Raw genomic sequence first — 21,025 nt, forward strand, 5'->3', positions numbered from 1 at the left:
AGGCCAGCTAGAGAGAGCCACATCGCTCCGCCCCTTTTCCATTTATGCAAATCGCAGCACCGTCGTCAGCCAATGGGTTGGCGCGTTTCCCGCTTTCCGGAGGAGGAGGCTTGTCAATCAATCTCCCTTAGAAGATCAACTAGAGCAGGCAGGATCAAACTTGGGCCCTCTGGGTGTTTGGATTTCAACTCTCAGAATTCCTAATAGCCTACTGCTAAGAATTGTGGGAGTTGAAGTCCAAAACATCCGGAGGGCCGAAGTTTCTTCATGCCTGAACTAGAGCCACATTGCCCCACCCTTTTATGCAAATAGCGGCACAATCCCGGAAAAGGAGGAGGAGACAATCTCGGCTTGTCAATCAACCTCTCCTAGACGGTTACATCGCCGTATTACATGCTTCCTCCTCCTTTATGCAAATCGTTGTGCGCTCGCCAGCCAATGGGTTGGCACGTTTCCCGCTTTCCGGAAAAGGAGGCGGCTTGTCAATCAATCCCCCTTGGAAGCCCAGCTAGAGGCACATCGCCCCGCCCCTTTGCTTCCCCCCCCCTCATATTATGCAAATCGCGGCACAATCGCCAGCCAATGGTTTGGCGCCTTTCCAGCTTTCCGGAGAAGGAGGCATCTTCGGCTTGTCAATCAACCCCCCTTAGAAGGCCAGCGATAGCCACATCGCTCCGCCCCTTATGCAAATCGAGGCACAATCGGCTGCCAATGGCGGGCGGCGAAGGGAAGGGGCGTGGCCTGGGCTTCATTTGAGGGGAAGCCGAGTGCGGGCGCCTCTCAGTGCGATCTCGGCGGCGGGAGGGAGCGGGCGGTGGGTGGCGAGACGAGGCTAAGCGAGGCGAGGCTTCCCCTTGGGCCCGGCCCGGACCATGCCGATCCTCCTCTTCCTCATAGACACGTCGGCCTCCATGAACCAGCGCGCCTACCTGGGCACCAGCTACCTGGATATCGCTAAGGGCGCCGTCGAGCTCTTCATGAAGGTGGGGCCCAGGCGCTTCCCACACGTCTATAGACATGCACACACACACATATGCGTCTCTGTATCGATTCCCTTCCATTAAACGCCCCTCTCTCTCTCGCCTCCCTTCTCTTCCTCTGTCTCCGCAGCTGAGGGCCCGAGACCCGGCCAGCCGCGGCGACAGGTACATGCTGGTCACCTTCGACGAGGCGCCCTTTTGCATCAAGGTAAGTCTGGAGAGCGGGGAAGGCTAGGCCTCGAGCCTAAATCGAGGCTGGGGCTTGCCTTCCGTACAAAATGTCAGCCGCCGTTGTTTTCCGCGAAGATGGCGGCGGACATTTTGCTTTTGTATAGGCTTGAGAGGGAGGCTGAGATGGAGGGAGGGGAGGAAAAGCCGCTCGCGGCCTCCACGCGGCGCCTCCCTCTCGCCTCTTCTCGCGAGGCTTCGGCAGCAGCTAGGCCTCGCGAGACTTCCAAGTGGAGAGGCCTAGACCCCTCTCGCGTAGTGAGGAGGGGGCCTTTTCGGTCTTCTTCCCACCACCTCCCTATTTTTACAGAGGAGGAATGCTTTGTGGGTTTATTTTCCTGTCAGGAGCGACTTGAGAAACTGCAAGTCGCTTCTGATGGACTGTCCAAATTCGTTCAGCAGCAGCAGAACAGAAACAGTATCAAATCAATGTGAATGTGATTGTCCTGCTTCTTGGCAGGGGGTTGGACTGGATGGCCCATGAGGTCTCTTCCAACTCTATGATTCTCTTAATGGTTAAAGAATGAGAAACAGCTTCAACAGCCCCGTATTTGAGATTATAGAGCAGGCGTGGGCCAACTTGGGCCCTCCAGGTGTTTTGGAGTTCAATTCCCACAATTCCTAACAGCCTCAGGCCCTTTCCTTTTCCCCCTCAGTCACTTAAGCGAAACTTTGCCAATGCCTGCTCTACAGGTTAGCTATGGGCTCCAACCAGAAAGGTGAAAAGGAACAGGCCCGAGGCTTTTAGGAATTGTGGGAGTTGGAGTCCAAACCACCTGGAAGGAAGGCTGAAGTTTGCCCATGCCTGCTATAGAGGCCATTGTTCTAGAATCATAGAACAGTAGAGTTGGAAGAGACCTCCAGTCCAACCCCATTCTGCCAAGAAGCAGGAAATCGCATTCAAAGCACCCCCGACAGATGGCCATTCAGCCTCTGCTTCAAAGCCTCCAAAGAAGTAACCTCCACTACACTCCGAGGCAGAGAGTTCCATTGCTGAACAGCTCTCTCACAGTGAGGAAGTTCTTCCAGATGTTTAGGTGGAATCTCTGTTCTTGTAGTTTGAAGCCATTGCTCCAAACTTGCTTGCTCCCTCCTCCCTATGACTTCACGTATTTGTACATGGCTATCATGTCCCCTCTCAACCTTCTCTTCTGCAGGCTATACATGCTCAGCTCTTTAAGGCTCTCCTCATAGGGTTTGTTCTCCAGACCCTTGATCATTTTAGTCACCCTCCTCTGGACGCTTTCCAGCTTGTCAACATTTCCCGTCAATTGAGGCGCCCAGAATTGGACACAGTATTCCAAGGCAGAATAGAGGGGTAGCATGACTTCCATGGATCTAGATGCAATACCCCTATTTATATAGAGGCCATTGTTCTTAGGCCAATGACGGGGGGTGGGGGGTGGATTTCTTTCCTGGCCTTAATCATCTCGTGTGTCTTTTTTGGTATTCTCCCCCATCATCACCCTCCCTTTATATAGAAGGAATACTAATAGCTGAAGAATAAGAAACAGTGCTTCGACAGCCCCATATTGGAGACTATTAGCACAATCCGTATCATAAATATACAGATATCTGTCTATAGCAGTGGTTCCCAGCCTGGGGTCCCCAGATGTTTTTAGCCTTCCAGCTCCCAGAAATCCTAACAGCTGGTAAACTGGCTGGGATTTTTGGGAGTTGTAGGCCAAAAACCTCTGGGGACTCCAGTGGAGAACCACTGGTCTATAGATATAGAAAGATGTAGATAGATATGTTGTGGAAGGCTTTCATAGCCGGGATCACAGGGTTGTATGTTTTCTGGGCTGTATGGCCATGTTCCAGAAATATTCTCTTCTGACGTTTCGCCCACATCTGTGGCAGGTATTTTTATTTTTACACCAATGACTGAGTGGGTGGCCTTCTATCCTAGCCTTAAAAATCCCATTCCCCTTTTCTGTTTTGGGGGCAATAAAATGTTTCTTGTTTTGGGAGTATTAACTAGTATGGGGGAGGGGGGAATCCTGCAGCAAGGGGCATCCAGGCACCATATCTGTATATTTGTACATTTTAAATAGTTATGCTGATGTTTTTATGTTAAGCTGCTTTGAGTCCACTTCGTAGGAGATAAAGCAGGCATAAGGATAGCCTTATTGAAAAGTAATTGTACCCAGTCCCTGGGCACATATCTGTTTGGCAAATGTAAATCTCCATGAATGTGTGGAGAACACCTTTTGAAAACCATTAGTCAAGAAAGCCATGACCTTGTTAGAAGTCAACCCTTTGAACAAGTGATATTCACAAGCATTCATGTAATGACACACAGGTAACTCAGCTGTTAAACTGAAGAACCACGTCTTTGAATTTCCAAGAACAAAGAAATATATTTGGTTAGCAGAGGATGGTTGTTTCTTTAAAGTTGAAATTGCAGTTGTAATTGCCCAAAACATATGCACTCCCTTTAAAAACCTTTTAGTTTAAAGTATGCACTTAGAGAGAAAAAACAAAGTCTTCTTTGAAAAAGAACGTAACTTGTTTGCTCATAAACATCTTGTATTAATTCACCATACAGGCACATTTCTTTTTGAAGTTTAGTTACAGATATGATGTAGCTTCTCTGAGTTGAGTACACAGGTTATCATTCTTAATAGTCTTTTAAGTATACTACTTGTAATCACTAAAGTCCATAAGCATACTTCTATATTGAAGTCCAAACAGCAACACACATGCATCCACCTCCATTGAGGTCTGATGCAAAAGTGAATAGAAAATGGAGTCTTGAGTCTGAACATGCCAAAGAGGCACAGTCAAACTGGCAGATCAACATATACACATAGAAAACAGGTTAGCAAATATATATCAACAAATAAATAGAGGCTTGGGAGGTTGCTATTTTTACAAGGGGAGAGACCATTCTTTAGTGTAGGGTAGGCTGGCCTCTTTCAGCTCAACTTCCCTTTACAGGGGATGGTCTGTTGGGTGGAGATGGAAGGTGCCGTTGAGGAAGTTCCTTGGGTAAATGAGAAACAAGGCTTTAAAAGTCCCCTCTTGAAGAGAAGCCATGGCTTAGGTCAAGGGTAGAGGGAAGGTGGCTGCATTTATGTGTCCAGTTCTCCTGAACACTCTTACTTTGGCCTCAGCTTTCAATTGGTGAAATGTTTTCGGTTTAAATAAAAGGGGCGCTGAAAGGGTTGTTTGATCTTTGTTTCTTTTTTGCTACAGCTGGCTGGCAGAACATCCCTCTTGTAAAGGAAACCGAAAATACAATTAATGTGTGTCCAGAAAGATTTATTATTTATTCACCAAGGGGACTCGGGGGGCTTACAGTTTGGTCACTTTAGTACCACATTGCAAATACAGTGTATAAATATAATACAATACAATCAAGACACGTTTAACAATATAAGATCCAAATCACACAAAGCATAATGTCCAAAACTAAGATATAAATAAAAAGCATTAAAAACATTTAAAACCAATTACAATTATTGTGGAGACTTATCAATTAAATAGTATATTTTGCTAAACTTGGTCATCAGTGATAAACATGAGCCAGCGAGAAAATTAATAGAAACTTCCACAAAATGAAATAAAACAAAATGAAATCTGAAAACAAAACAGAAACATGCATGCACATGACTAGAGTTCCAAGATGTAGCCATCTTAATCTGGAATACAGGTGCTGAAGAAGTAGACTAAGTTTGTGAAAGTTTTTCGTGTAACTCCTTTCAGTGTTGAGATACCTTTTGGGTGTAGAAACACACACAAGATGAACATCCCTAATCCAAAATACTTGCTGCCAAAAGTGGTTGGTTATATTTACATCTTTGAGATGCGGCCCATGATTAAACACAGAACTTATTTATGTTTATATGCATTCTATACATGTAGTCTGAAGGTAAATTTATACACATTTTTTTAAAAATAGAAAAATTATGCATGAAACAACTTTGTGAACATTGAACTATCCCGAAACCAAAGGTGTCATCATATCAGCCCTCATTTAGGATTTTAGAGTCCTAGATAAGCGATACTCTACCTATGTCCATACTCAGGTAGAAGTAGGTATATATAGAGACAACATTTAGTACAGGTGTGTGTATAAAAGATAGTATAATATTTACATTCTATATAAATGTGTGTGGTCATGCTGTATCTATAAACATTGTGTTATGTTTATATTCCACCTTTTCCCAGTTTGAGCTGGAAGGCAGAGTGCATAGGTTAAAACAAATGCAGATTTAAGGTGTATATAAAATAATTAAAATATAATCAGTGTGCCCCTTATTTAAGGGAAAGGGTTTTTAAGTTGTCACACATCTATCTCATTATTTCAGAGATGTTAAATTTGTGGCTTTTGTCACTAATGACTAAATCCTGTCCTGTCAAGGATTTTGTCTTAACTCTTGAGTTTGTTTTGTATTGAACAAAGCTGGTAGGCAGAGGTATGTTTTCTTTAGTTTGGGGAAGAGACGTGTCTGTGTGTGGCACTTGCAGAAACAACACAAATAATCCACTACTACCAAAAGGTTAGGTTCCCACAATTACAGCCTCCCAGTATATTCAGCACAGGCAAATCTCTTGGCTATAGAGAATGACACGAGTGAACATGCCACCCCCAAAGTGGCCTTCTCATTCCTGGCATCTGATAAGAGAACTGGTGTTGAGTTCTCTCCTCGTAAAACACCACCGTATATAGTTCTGTTCTTATGAATGAGTTGGGAGATTCTGCAGAAACTAATGCCATGAACACATTTTGGGGGTGAACAAAGTGCTTGCAGTTCTTGCAGACCAAAAAGCTGGTGTGATGGGGTCGCATTAGGGATTCTCTGCACATCAGAAATAGAGGGTGGCAGAGGAAGAAGTGGAAAGGCTTGTGAATGGAGCCAGTCATTGGTTTCCTAGTGTAACAGCAATACAGAGGAGCAGAGAAATGTTTGGCGGGGGGCTTTGTGCAGGCTGCCTGTGAAGCCTGGGTTCTGGACATGTGTGTCCATTTTGGCCGCAAGTTGCCTCTGCCAATGCTAAAAGTCAGTTGCCAAAGATCCTAAAGGGCTTCTGTTCTCCCTCTCCTGGTTTGAGCTGCTCCTTTAGCCACTTCCACCTCTTAAAAGGGCATGGCTCGCTGGCAGCGCTTGTTCTGGCGAAGCTCTCCGGATCTGTCATTGGAAAGTTCTTTGGAATCTCTGGTCAGGATGCCTCTTCCTGTTTTTCCAAACTTTGCTTGCATTTTATGCCTGGAAATGAAGCAGGCATTCCTTATGTAAGTGACGGTTGAGAAAGCGGAGCCACCGTAAGGTGAAACCAGTTCCAAACAACAACAATAATGTCCATAAACATTGCGCACTGCCTGCAAAATAATTTAATGTTTGTCTATTGTTTAATGTTTTTGCATATTTGTATATTTTAAATTGTGTGGTTTCACTTTTAATTGTAAGCTGCTTTGAGTCTCCTTTGGGAGAGTAAAGCGGGGTATAAATAAACATAATAATAACTCCTTTAATCCTTCTTTGGCCAAGCAGCTGAGTATTAAATGGATATTTCCTTGGCATAACTTGTAAGAATGACTGCTGTTGTGGTCAAAGTAGATTTGTCACTGAGAATATAGAGTTGCTAGATATGGTTAATTTGATTTGACTTGATTTGCCTTGTGACTATACATGGAATTTTTCTATGAATTTGGTTGTATTCGTAAGGAAGCTATTTTGTGTCAGGGGTTATGGTCCTTTTACAGGACCACGTACCCTTCCCAAGGTGTTTGCAGTCCTGACATTTAGGTCTAAATTCACTCTCCTAGACTAGTCTTTCTAATATTATGTTTTGAGGGGTGTGTTTCTCAGGCCAAGGAAAGAGTCCTTGAACTCCCACCACTACAAGCAAACAAATTCTTAACATCTGAATGTCAGTCTTCCTAGTGCCTAGAGACACCTGGCTAGGAAAGGTTTTTCTAAAAATAAAGCAAGTAGGGCAACTTTAAAATTGGGTTACAAAGATCAAATCAGACAGCAAGGGTATGCAGCTATGAGCTTGACAGAATAAGTCTCTTTTGAGGGTAGACTGAAGAGTTAGCCCTTGACCATCTGCCGTTCATTCTACTTCTAGGCCTCACAACATTTATTTGAGGGCAGAAGGGGTATACGTCTATGCTTTGTAACTTTTTAAGAATGCAATTTTGCTTATCTTGGTGAGAACCCCCTTAGTCTAGAAGTGATTTAATACAGAATATGTGGATTTAATGAATTCTGTCTCTGATTGGTTTTCAGAATGTGCTCCAGAAAAGGCAGGGGCCTTTTTCTCACTTTCCTAATAAAACATTTGGAATCCAGTGATGCATAGTGAGGGTTTTTTCTCTCTTCGTGTCAGGAGCAAACTGAGTTGCTTCTGGAGTGAGAGAATCGGCCGTCTGCAAGGACGTTGCCCAGGGGACGCCTGAATGATGTTTTGATGTTTTTACCATCCTTGTGGGAGGCTTCTCTCATGTCCCCGCATGGAGCTGGAGCTGATAGAGGGAGCTCATCTGCGCTCTCCCCGGGTGGGATTTGAACCTGGCAGCCTTCAGGTCAGCAACAAACCTTCAAGTCACAAGGCTTTAATCCACAAGGCCACGGGGGCTCCTATAACATGATGTTTTGGTGCTTAGTATGGGTGATATGCCATGTTTTTCTAAAACTCTTGTTTTAGAAAAGGGCTCAGTCTTTCCCTGTGAACAAATTTAACATAATTGAGGTTGAGAAGGAGACTGTGAAGCTTGAATTATTGCTACAAGTGTTGTGATTTTGTTTTGTGTGGTTAAGCACTGGGGAAAATGATAGTACATATAATAAATGGCATGCAGGTCAAGGTAACCTCTGGAAGTGTAAGAAATAATTGTAAATCAACTTGATCATGTGGCTGGTACCCAGCAGGGGAAAAGGGGGAGTCCATTGTGTAAATATTGGCGTGAGAAACTTGTAGAAGTTTATGGACCACTTTGTATAATTTTCCTGCTGTAACTCATAGTCTTGGAGTAGTTGTTCTTTAACTGTAATGCAAACTTCCTGCTTTGTGTCCTGTCTGCTTTGCTTCTGTGAATTTGGAAGGAAGGGAAATTTTCCCCTCGACGGCTTCCCTCATTAACAGTGTGCCAATGAAATCATTGTGTAATTGCAAAGTGGCATGTTGTTTAGTTGCCAAAGCAGTAAAGTATTGTGGCTCTTTAGAAAGTGGTTCATCTCAGAACTTGAAACACGGCAACTAGTTTGAGTTGAGGGAAAGGCACACAAGCATCTACTTGAGAATTTGCTTTATTTGTCATGACTGTCCAGTGCTTTTTTCCTGCATACGTGCCTAATTTTCTTTGCCGGTAGGAGCACTATTGTCTCATGTACTTGGGAAATTGGCTTCTAGGAATTTTCAATTCCAAGTAGTTCTCAGCTTGTTTTTTGAAGTGGGCTTGGTTGGATACGGATGGCTTGAGGAGAGAGGCTGTCTCCGTTTGAGATCTTCAGAGTTCATTGGATTAATGCATTCAGTCATGTGGAAGTCAGTTATGACCAAAAGGCAAATTGCGAGCGCTGAAAAACTCAGATCAGCGGAGTGAACCGCACTCTTTCTTAATAGTGTTTTATTTTCCACTTCCCTTTAAGCCATTGGGCAAATATCACTATGCAACGTGAGTTTTATTCCTGGGTTATAAATGTCATTTCCTAATTGGTTCTATCATAAAAACATGGAAAAAGTTCATTAAAATGGAAAATCTTTGAACATCCTGCAACACATTTTGCTATAGTTTTTCAGTGACTATATCATAGTGTTTCAACCCATTCTACATAGTTTGTGGCAGCCACAAAAATGAAGTTTCTGGAGCAGAACAACTACTTTCAAAGTAAGGGCCACACAATTAAACAGGAAATAGCACTTTCAAATCAGGAACAACATTAAAAAATATATAACGTAGTGTAGAGGAACCAGGGAATTGGCTATTACTAAATTGTCTCTGGTTATTCCTAATTTTGTTGAGGGGAGTATCATCAGGAGAGGAAGAAGACACCTCTCATTTTGTCTAATACTTGGTAATTCCATTAATATAATATATAATAATTATTATTTATTTTATTACCCTCTCCTGATGGCTTGAGGCAGGGAACAAATTCAAAAACATATGAACATAAAATATAGGTAATAAATTGCATAGATAAAAACACAAGAAATATAAAACCTGGTGCCAATCGATTAGGTTCTTGTGTATTCTTGGGGCCCTATTTGGTGAGACCTTATGGAACAGTTCTGTTGGCTGAGAATATTGGATAGAAGAGACTTGTTTATATCCCTATTTCCTGATGAAAGTAGGATGCAGATATAATAAGAACAATAACCTCTGCTGTTTTATAGGCTGGATGGAAGGAAAATCACGCCACTTTTATGAATGAGCTGAAAAACTTGCAAGCCTCAGGATTGACAACTCTTGGACAGGCCCTGAGATCATCGTTTGACCTGCTAAACCTCAACAGATTAGTGTCTGGAATAGACAACTATGGGCAGGTAAAGGATTCTGGTGTTTTATCTGAAGAATATGTTCAGCTCTTTTATGAACAGGATGAGAGCAACTACTGCTGTATTTTAAATAATAAGTAGGCTGGTTGGAGTACCAGAAGCTGCTTTCTATTGGAGACAACCAGGAAGGATGGAATACATTCTGTCACTGACTGTTTACAGCTGGGATTTTATGTAGGAGATTTAGTGAAGAACCTGAGGCCAGGACATGACAACACAGGGACACAAACCTGTTGCCCCAGCACTCCTGGCTTCTTTGAACTAGTGTCCTATAAACCTGATTTTCTTGTTTCCTTTTTAATTATTATCACATTAAGATGTTTGTTTCTTTCAACAACACTTTAATATTATATTGAAAACATTAACACAGATATATTTCGTTTCCTCTCTGTAGGGAAGGAATCCTTTTTTTCTAGAGCCATCTATTTTAATTACCATCACAGATGGAAACAAACTGACAAATACTTCTGGTGTTCAGGAAGAGGTAAGGCTGTGAAAGGCATTGTGGTTACTCCGAGTAGTTCTCGGCAATTACAAAATACACAGTAAATGTCCCCTGTGATGTCAGCACTGCATGTTTTGACTTAAAATGCTAAATAAATGGTTGTTTTGTGAAGAACTGTGTGTGCCTTGTTGATCAGTAATGTTATATGTTGTCAAAGGCTTTCATGGCCAGAATCATTGGGTTGCTGTGAGTTTTCCAGGCTGCATGACCATGTTCCAGAAGCATTCTCTCCTGATGTTTCACCCGCATCTATGGCAGGCATCCTCAGAGGTTGTGAGGTTTGTTGGAAACTAGGCAGGTGAGGTTTATATATCTGTGGAATGATTTCCTGGGTGGTACAAAGAACTCTTGTCTGTTGGAGGCCAATTTTGCAATTGACCACCTTGATTGGCATTGAATGGCCTTGCAACTTCAAAGCCTGGTTTCTGCCTGCCTGGAACCTCTCACCTCTGCAGGAGTCTACAGTATACCATTCAGCTGTGGACAAGTCTATATAGGGACCACCAAATGCAGCGCCCAAACACGAATCAAGGAGCATGAAAGGCACTGCAGATTAATTCAGCCAGAGAAGTCAGCCACCACCATGTCAGACTACACAGAGAACCCTTTGAAATCCGCAAGCATGTGGACAGTTTCAATAGAAAGGGAAGAAACCATGAAAATGAACAAAATCGGGCTACCAGTATTAAAAAACCTCTAAAATCTCAACAGTAAATAAAGAACAACACTCAGAAGACAGTGGAATTCTAGAGAAGAAGCAATCAAGGCCATTTAACACCTCCCAAAAAGGATTCCTTCAAGCAGGAAGAAGCCAAGCTTTGAAGCAGCAAGGCCATTCACACTTGCCTCAAAACAGACGAGCTCTTCCACAGATATATAATCCCCAAAATGTTGCCTTGATTTGGTATTTTTCCATTTGTGGGCCCCAAAATGTTGCCTTGTGAGCTTTAGCTTTGAGAACTCCTCACTGTTTAGTTGAAGCCCAAAACATCTGCAGAACCACAGTAAGAAAGCCTTTGGGATAAGCAGCCTGGTAGTTCTCTGAGGTCTTGTACATATATCTCTTCCAGACCTTCCTCAAGGGTGGTACAGATTGAGCCTGGAAAACTTTATACCTCAGAATATACATACCTATGTATGAATACTCTTGTCCCTTTTAGAGAATAACAAACGTAGAGGGGAATGGGGGGATTGTGAGTTTTAAATGTAATTTTAATTATTTTACTGTATTTTAAGATATATCTATTGTATTTTAATTTAATTAATTGCATTGTAACTTTATATCCATGCAGTAATCTTTAATTGCTTTTTATTTTTTTATTGGAGTGTGTGGTTATTAGCCACCTTGAGTGACTGTGGGGAGAAAGGTGGGATATAAATAGAGATAACAGCAACATCTGGCTGACCTACTTAGTCAATTTTAACTTGTGAATGTTGACCTATGTTTTACCTGTGTATATTTTGTTATGTTTATTTTACCTCGCTGGTTTAACTGAGCTGGGTAGATGATGATGATATTTATTTACTTATTTACTTACTATATATACTGCCGTTCTCACCCCTGGGGGGGGGGGGGACTCAAGGTGGTTTACAACGTGTTAATGGCAGAAATTCAGTGCCAACATACATATAATAGAAAAAAAATAACTAAATACTAACATATAGCTATAAATTAAAATAATTAAAACCATTAAACATATGCATACACATCATGTAAATGTTAAGACAAAGCATTACCATCCTAATCTAAATATTATCAATATTTTATTAATACAGTAGAGTCTCACTTATCCAAGCTAAACGGGCCGGCAGAACGTTGGATAAGCAAATATCTTGGATAATAAGGCGGGATTAAGGAAAAGCCTTTTAAACATCAAATTAGGTTATGATTTTACAAATTAAGCACCAAAACATCATGTTATACAACAAATTTGACAGAAAAAGTAGTTCAATACGCAGTAATGTTATGTTGCAATTACTGTATTTACGAATTTAGCACCAAAATATCATATATTGAAATCATTGACTACAAAAATGGCTTGGATTATCCAGAAGCTTGGATAAGCAAGGCTTGGATAAGTGAGACTCTACTGTATATTAATATTGATATATTATATACATATTATTAATTTAATAATAATTTGCATCATAGAAGAAAATAAATCTCTCAGTTTGCCTTCGTCTGCATTTTCTATTGCTTTTAACAGTCTTAAGTTGCTGCATACCTCACCAGTATCAGTTGAGAGAAATTGGGATGCAATACAAGCGCCTTCTTTTTTTCATTTTGGATCAAATACATTGTCATCAAAAGCGAATTGTCCCTTTCCTTTCTAGCTTCACCTCCCTTTGAATTCTCCGCTGCCTGGGAGTGAGCTCACCAAAGAACCCTTTCGCTGGGACCAGAGGCTCTTTGCCCTTGTGCTGCGCTTGGCTGGAGCCTCTTCGGTGGAACCCGAGCAGCTGGGGAGCGTCCCCACCGATGACTCCGCTATCACGCAGATGTGTGAAGTCACAGGAGGTAGCTGCTTCCCTTGGGTTTTTTTTCTCAGTCTGCAGATTTATAACTTCCTGCTAGGGTTAATTGGCTCACTTTTCATTTCATCTATGAATGTTACAAGGGTTATCCAGAAAGGAGATTACATTTTGGAATTAAAAATGACAAAGTATAGGAGAAAATATTTACCATATGCAGTTGAAAGCCACACCCAAATACCACTTCTCAACATAGTCGCCATTCAAATCTAGGCACTTATCATAGCAATGAATGAGCTTGGTGACTCCTTCCCCACCAAACTCTGCCACTTGCATCCTCAACCAGTCGATCACCCCTTCCCACAGCTGTGAGCGTGGGGATTTTGCTGTTTCATGGGGACGCCCGGCACCACCCGGCGGGTCGCACACGTGAAGTTCTGGAGTCTTCTGGATGGGAGGTGTTTCTTCATCTGCCGTGCAAATGTCTTTGAACAATGTCAACTCATAGCGGGAAAGAGCAGCTTCTTGTATGATCCTGGCACAGCATTTGCAAGTGTCATTCCTTGTGTTGTCGAAGGCTTTCATGGCCGGAATCACTGGGTTACTGTAAGTTTTCTGGGATGTATGTCCATGTTCCAGAAGCAGTCTCTCCTGAAGTTTTGCCTACATCTATGGCAGGCATCCTCGGAGGTTGTGAGGTCTGTTGAAAGCTAGACAACAGGGATTTTTTTTATCCGGAAAGTCCAGTGTGAGAGAAAGAACTCTTGTCTGTTTGAGGCAAGTGTTAATGTAGGAATAGGCCATCTTTATTAGCATTGAATGGCCTTGCAGCTTCAACGACTGGCTGTTTCCTGCCTGGAGGAATTTTGTTCTCATTCAGTGCTAATCAAGGTGGCCAATTGCTACATTAACATTTGCCTCAAACAGATAACAGTTCTTTCCACATATATAAAACCCCTCTTGCCTAGTTTTTGACAGACCTCACAACCTCCAGGGATGCCTGCCATAGAAACGTCAGGAGAGAATGCTTCTGGAACATGGCCATACAGCCCGGAAAACTCACAAGCCTTCTTAAACACCTTTTGAAGCTTTTGTCCTCACTCCCAGTGCCCTTGGCTTGTGTAACTTAATGTTGCGCCTTTCTGTTATTACATGCCCTTGCCTTCAAACTCTGCTCTGATTTTGTCTTTCCCATTGTAGGACGCTCGTATTGTGTTCGGACACAAAGAATGTTGAACCAGTGTTTAGAGTCGCTTGCTCAAAAGGTTCAGAGCGGCGTTGTGATTAATTTTGAAAAATCAGGACCAGATCCATCCCCTATTGGGGAAGGTACAGACATCTCATTTATTATTATTAATAATTAATAACTTATTTTAAAAACTGACATTTCAAGTAGTAGCCATGAAATATTGATTTTACCGTGTCAAATAGTATTGTATGGAAAACAGTCTATTGTTATCTCTTAATACCAACTTTCACTGAATCTAGTATAAAGAAAATGAGTGAATACAAAATATACATAGTCTAAAGTTTAGACCAGGGGTCCCCAAACTAAGGCCCGGGGGCCGGATGCGGCCCTCCAAGGTCATTTACCTGGCCCCCGCCCTCAGTTTTAGACTTTTTTGTGTGTGTCAGGAGCAGCCGGAGTTGCTTCTAGAGTTTTAGACTTAGGCTCGCCCAAAGTCTGAAGGCACACAACAGCAACAACAATTCTACTTAACTTGACTATCTCATTGGCCAGAAGCAGGCCCACACTTCCCATTGAAATCCTGATAGGTTTACTGTATGTTGGTTAAAATTGTTTTTATTTTTAAATACTGTATTGTTCTTTCATTTACTAATAATATTAGAATAGAATAATAGAATATTAGAATAATATAATATAATAATATTAATTATATATTATATATTAAATGTGATATTACTAGTAATATTAGAGTATATTGGTATAGTACAATATAGTAATATATAATGCTAATATTGTGCTATACTAATATATTGTATGTACATAAAACTTGTAAGCCGCTCTGAGTCCCATTCGGCGTGAGAGAGGATGGGGTATAAATGTAGTAGATAAATAAATAAATGTTGTTGGGGGTTTTTTTGCACTACAAATAAGATATATGCATAGGAATTTGTTCAGGTTTTTTTGCAAATGATAATTTGGCCCCTCAACAGTCTGAGGGACCATGAACCGGCCCTCCACTTTAAAAGTTTGAGGACCCCTGGTTTAGACTATGTATTCTTTTCACTCATTTTCCTTAGATTTGATGTCCTTTCTCATATAACTATTACATGATATTCCCCCCCCCCCCCAAGTGCAGTGTTTCCAGATTTCCTCTATGCCCCCAGAATATTTTCCAAAACATATCTTTTAAAGTTTAGTCCTTTTATGCAGATCAGAGAAATCCTTTGTTATAGTAACGTCATGGAGCATTAATAGTGACTGGAAATGTAACGTTTGGGGGTGGGGTTAACATCCTGAGTTGTTTATTGTTCTCCTCTTGTATTTAGATGGACTTGTTGACCCCATGAGGCCAGTCAACTCTTTTGGATCTCAACCCTGGCACAGCTGCCATAAGCTTATCTATGTGCGGCCAAACCCAAAAACAGGCGTTCCTGTTGGGCACTGGCCAATTCCTGAGTCTTTTTGGCCTGATCAGAATTCGCCAACCCTGGTAAGTAGCACACTATCCAAAGTCGAGGTAATGAAAGGAGAGATGGGGATAATGTAGACACTGGCAGTGATATACACTGCACTTTAGTTATCAACCTATCCTGTATTGCTACACTTAGTCCACCCACCCACTAAGATTATAAACTGTGTCTGAGTGCCGGTTGATGTCATTAATTATTGTCACAATGTTGTTTTTTATTCTGTTATTATTCTGAAAATTGCATTTTTATGTAACTTTCATTTTAACTGTTGTTGGGCCTTGCCCCATGTGAGCCACCCCGTCCCCTAGGGGAGATGGTGGTGGGATATACCGTATATACTTGAGTATAAGCCGACCCGAATATAAGCCAAGGAACCTAATTTTACCACAAAAAAACCTGGAAAACGTTGACTCCAGTATAAGCCGAGATACCAATAAAATTACATTAATTGAGGCATCCATAGTTTAAATGTTTTTGAATCTTTACATCAAACTGTGATTTAAGATATGACTGTCCAACTCTGATCAAATCATTATTTTCATCTTCTTCAATGTAAATGTGCTTATGTATACTTTTAATAATAATAGAGTAAGATAATACATGTAATAATAATAATAAATAGAGGAAAATAATACAAGTAATAATAAATAGAGGAAAATAATAAATGCAATAATAATAATAATATCAGAGTGAAATAATAAATGTAATAATACCAATAATAATAGAGAAAAATAATAAATTTACCATATATTCTCGAGTATAAGCAGGACCCTCCCCCGAGTATAAGCCAAGGGGGGCTTTTTCAGTCTTAAAAAAAGGGCTGAAAAACTAGGCTTATACTCGAGTATATACAAGTATATACAAATGCAGCTTAAGAACAAACTTACAAAACCTATCTTGTTCATAACTTGGAGACTGTCTGTACTTACGAAAGTGTCACAGGATCTTTAAGAGCATGTTCTGCTTCTGGAGGCTCCTGAGAGCCTTGGTGAAATGTGTTGAGGATGTTGAAATGTCCCAGTTTGAAGGGAAATTGAGGGTTGCCCTCAAGCCCGGTGTTCCTTGCTGGGCCTTTGGCTCTGACGCTTTTCCCTCTCCTTCCCAGCCGCCCCGCACAGCCCACCCGGTGGTGAGGTTCTCCTGCGTGGATTGCGAGCCCATGGTGATCGACAAGCTCCCATTCGACAAGTATGAGCTGGAGCCCTCACCGTTAACGCAGTACATCTTGGAGCGGAAGTCCCCACACGCGTGCTGGCAGGTACGGCATGGGAGCCAAGGCAGAGTTGTAGGGCAGGACAGGGAAGAGTGAAGTGTACTTGGAGGTGGCAGGACCCATTTGAGATCTCTGCTAAGATGCTTCAGACTACTCTATCTTTCCCTGTCTAACTCAGAGGTAGAGGACACATTTTGCATTAAAAAAAACTCACTCTCTTTCAGTTAGTGGCATCTCCAGTCAAAGATAGTTGAGAATGAAATGTTACTTAGCTATATTCGTCCAACTGAGTTGTCGGGTTTTTTGTGCGACAATCAGCATAGGACTTCAGCGGTTGCTTTGTAGCTACAGATGACCACCAACTGTATACAACTAAATGGAAAAGCAGAAGGCATTATAGCCGAAATGCTCAGTCTCTCCTTAATATAACAAAAATAATCCTGGGTTGCTGTGAGTTTTCTGGGCTGTATGGCCATGTTTCAGAAGCATTCTCTCCTCAGGTTTCGCTTGCGCATATGGTAGGCATCCTCAAAGGTTGTAAAGTCTGTTTGAAACTAGGCAAGTGGGGTTTATATGTCTGTGGAATGTCCATTTGAAATCCACAATTTCAACAGAAAGGAGGAAACCATGAAAATGAACTACTAGTATTAAACTCTAAAATCAGGACAGTAAATAAAGAGGAACACTCAAAGGAATTCCAGACATGAAACAATCACGGCCAGCTAACACTTCCCAACAAAGGAGTTTCCCAGACAGGAATTAGCCAGGCCTTGAAGTTGGAAGGCTATTCAGTGCTAATCAAGGTGGTCAATTGCAACATTCATACCTGCCTCAAACAGACAAAAGTTCTTTCTCCCACCCTGGACAGTATTCCACAGATACATATATACACCATTTGTCCTAGTTTCCAACAGACCTCACAACCTCTGAGGATGCCTGCCATAGATGTGGGCGAAATGTCAGGAGAGAATGCTTCTGGAACATGACCATACAGCCCGAAAAATTCACAACAGCCCAAATACATAATGCTTTTCCTGGAAGCTCTTCCCATTCATATGCCATGGTTCATGCCATAAAAAACAATATGAAGTTGTACATGGTCATTTTAACATATGTATTCTTAAACAGTCAGAATTTTTAAAGCACTAGGGTTTTGTTCATATTATACTTACTGGAGGAAAATAATATCTGAAAGAGAGCAAACCCTAAATGGATGACAAAGAAAAGCGATGTATTGGTATATGTTTGACCATCATGGGACTTGGTCATGCTGGGAAAAAAAGCTGGCTAATTTTGTGACAAATGAATCCAAAGTCATCTTAATGCCTAATGCTTTTTTTTTTTCTGTGTCAGGAGCGACTTGAGAAACTGCAAGTCACTTCTGGTGTGACAGTATTGGCCGTCTGCAAGGACGTTGCCCAGGGGACGCCCGGATGTTTTTGATGTTTTTACCATCCTTGTGGGAGGCTTCTCTTATGTCCCCGCATGGAGCTGGAGCTGATAGAGGGAGCTCATCCGCGCTCTCCCTGGGTTGGGATTCGAACCTGGCAGCCTTCAGGTCAGCCACCCAACCTTCAAGTCACGAGGCTTTAACCCACTACGACACTGGGGGCTCCTATATGCCTAATGCTGTGAAAAATACAATTTTAAAAAAAAGAGAAAAGTATGGCATGGTCAATAAGGATAAAATAGAGTTTCAGTCCTAAATCATAGAATCATAGAACAGTAGTTGGAAGAGACCTCATGGGCCATCCAGTCCAACCCCCTGCCAAGAAGCAGGAAATCGCATTCAAAGAACCCCCGACAGGTGGCCATCCAGCCTCTGCTTAAAAGCCTCCAAAGAAGGAGCCTCCACCACAGCCCGGGGCAGAGAGTTCCACTACTGAACAGCCCTCACAGTGAGGAAGTTCTTCCTGATGTTCAGGTGGAATCTCCTTTCCTGTAGTTTGAAGCCATTGTTCCGTGTCCTAGTCTGCAGGGCAGCAGAAAACAAGCTTGCTCCCTCCTGCACTCAACGTTCATTTGAATGGTTTTTGTCTGGCAAAATCACCCATTTTGACGAGGGAGCTTTCCTGGATTGTCTCAACCCGCAGACTGGGAAAGTCGATGTGTGTTTCTGCCATATTTGCTGTGTTAAGGCTTCTCCGCCTGGCCCTTTTGTTCCAGGTTTTTGTGAGCAGCAGTGGCAAATACAGTGAGCTGGACCACCCTTTTGGTTACCTGAAGGCCAGCACCACCCTCACCTGCGTCAACCTCTTTGTGATGCCTTACAACTACCCCGTCTTGCTCCCGCTTCTAGGTGAGTTGTGCTCCGCCAAGGAGGAAAGATGGCCCTATCTGTCTCTGGTGTTGTCCGTTATGTCTGTCTGTCTGTCTCTGTTTACCAGCCGTTTTCTTAAACGGGATGGGAGACCGGAGCGTCTAGTGTTGCTGCTACTGCTACTACTCCGCCGTTGGGAGAAGAGGATTTTTACACCCGCTCTCCCTTTTTTTTTCTGCAGCAGAGGAGGAGGGCCACCTGCTGCCTGTGCATGTTTGATGCTGCTCACCTCCTAGACTCGTAGCTTCTTCCTTAATTGGAGTAAGGTTCAACCTCCATTCTTTTCCCTCTTTCAGGATGTGGGGCCTGCAGATTCTTTGCAGCGCCTTGTGTGGCCCCTGTCTCTCTCTCTTTTTTGTTCTGTTTTTGTTTTGCTTTTGTTTGTTCTGAGGAATTGGGTTCAACAAGGCAAAGGGGTATGTGGGGGAGAGATGGAAACCCACCGAGAGGACTGGGACCGCAACCCAGTTTGAGACTCTTCCCTTCATCTGCTGGAAAATAAGCATCTCATTGTCCATCTAAAATTATTTTGGTGGAACGTTTTAGTTTCTGTGGCAGAATAGTCACAATGAACAAATAAAGGGAAATTATCTCCACACACACAAAAGTTGAACTTAGGTTTGGATTCAGATTCCAGTTTGGCCACAATAATGCTGGATGCCTTTGGAGTGAATTACACACTTCTCTTTGTGTATCATACAAATTGTCTGGTCTTCAGGATTCTTGTGTTATCTACAATTATGACTGTAATGTACTTTTCGATTGCATTGTTTCTTAGGCATTAGCTCTGATACTGCGTAGATCTTCCTTATTATGTATTATATAGAGCTGTGACTTTTGAATTTCATGGAAATACGGTTTTCAAAATGGATTTTTCTAGTACTTTTCTCATAGTGTGTCCCTGACCTTCCTCTGCTGCATCCAAACCATCAAATTGAGTCCCATGTTCCTTAGTTAACACCCTAGTCTGAAATATTTCCTGTCAAATCAGCTTGCCTTGTAGTTGAACTTCAAAGCGGTGGTTGGGACCAATGGAGATTTGGTACCACTTTGCCCTATCCTCCGTCCCTGCTGCCTTTTGCTTTCGTGATAGGAAACTCGTGTGATGTAGATTTCCCTATTTACTCGGGTCTAATGCTCATCTTTCTTGTCTAAATGCCCTTCCCAAAATTAGGGTGTGCATTAGATTTGCATCATACGGTCATCTTACTGCTGAGCTAAAGCAAAGGGGAGCTCCTGTTTGAGGCTCATCATCTCTAACTGTCATGGCTCAGTGCTATGCAATCCTGGGATTTGTAGTTTGGTGAGGCATTAATATGCTTTTGGCAGAGAAGGCTCAAGGCCTTATTTATTTATTTACATTTATATCCCGCCCTTCTCACCCTGAAGGGGACTCAGAACAGCTTACAAATTAAATTTACATACAATATTATATTACAGTAGAGTCTCACTTATGCAACACAGCCTTATCCAACGTTTTGGATTATTCAGTGCATTTTTGTAATTATGTTTTCAATACATGGTGATATTTTTGTGCTAAATTCTTAAATACAGTAATTACTACATAGCATTACTGCGTATTGAACTACTTTTTCTGTCAAATTTGTTGTATAACATGATGTTTTGGTGCTTAATTTGTAAAATCATAACCTAATTGGATGTTTAATAGGCTTTTCCTTAATCCCTCCTTATTATCCAACATATTTGCTTATCCAATGTTCTGCCGGCCCGTTTATGTTGAGTAAGTGAGACTCTACTGTATTAGCATAGCACAATACTGCCAATAAATTACTATATTGTACTATATAAATGGAGCCCCGGTGGCGAAGTGTGTTAAAGCACTGAGCTGCTGAACTTGCAGATTGAAAGGTCCCAGGTTCAAATCCCGGGAGCGGCTTGAGCGCCCGCTGTTAGCTCCAGCTCCTACCAACCTAGCAGTTCGAAAACATGCAAATTTTGAGTAGATCAATAGGTATCGCTCCGGCGGGAAGGTAACGGTGCTCCATGCAGTCATGCCAGCCACATGACCTTGGAGGTGTCTACGGACAATGCCAGCTCTTCGGCTTTGAAATGGAGATGAGCACCAACCCCCAGAGTCAGACATGACTGGACTTAACGTCAGGGGAAACCTTTACCTTACT

The 21,025-nt window shown here is 42.1% G+C and overlaps 1 protein-coding gene across 4 annotated transcripts in view; it reads left to right on the forward strand.

Annotated features, from left to right (window-relative positions):
- Positions 1–767: 767 nt before the first annotated feature.
- Positions 768–21,025, forward strand: part of LOC100553678 (integrator complex subunit 6-like) — a 34,183-nt gene continuing 13,925 nt past the window's right edge. For 3 of the 4 annotated variants that reach the window (XR_507653.3, XM_003228936.4, XM_003228937.4), the window contains exons 1-9: positions 771–983; positions 1,111–1,188; positions 9,555–9,704; positions 10,111–10,200; positions 12,556–12,739; positions 13,894–14,022; positions 15,208–15,371; positions 16,457–16,609; positions 18,731–18,863. Coding sequence is in view for 3 of the 4 variants with exons in the window: in XM_003228936.4 (XP_003228984.1) it covers positions 873–983; positions 1,111–1,188; positions 9,555–9,704; positions 10,111–10,200; positions 12,556–12,739; positions 13,894–14,022; positions 15,208–15,371; positions 16,457–16,609; positions 18,731–18,863 (1,192 nt within the window). In the remaining variant the exon portion in view is untranslated. Of the gene's footprint in view, positions 984–1,110; positions 1,189–9,554; positions 9,705–10,110; positions 10,201–12,555; positions 12,740–13,893; positions 14,023–15,207; positions 15,372–16,456; positions 16,610–18,730; positions 18,864–19,065; positions 19,146–21,025 lie in introns of all 4 variants that reach the window. The other variant, XM_016998283.2, reaches the window with a different exon arrangement.

The sequence above is a fragment of the Anolis carolinensis genome, unplaced genomic scaffold (genome assembly GCF_035594765.1).
Source record: "Anolis carolinensis isolate JA03-04 unplaced genomic scaffold, rAnoCar3.1.pri scaffold_12, whole genome shotgun sequence".
Taxonomy (NCBI): Eukaryota; Metazoa; Chordata; class Lepidosauria; order Squamata; family Dactyloidae; genus Anolis; species Anolis carolinensis.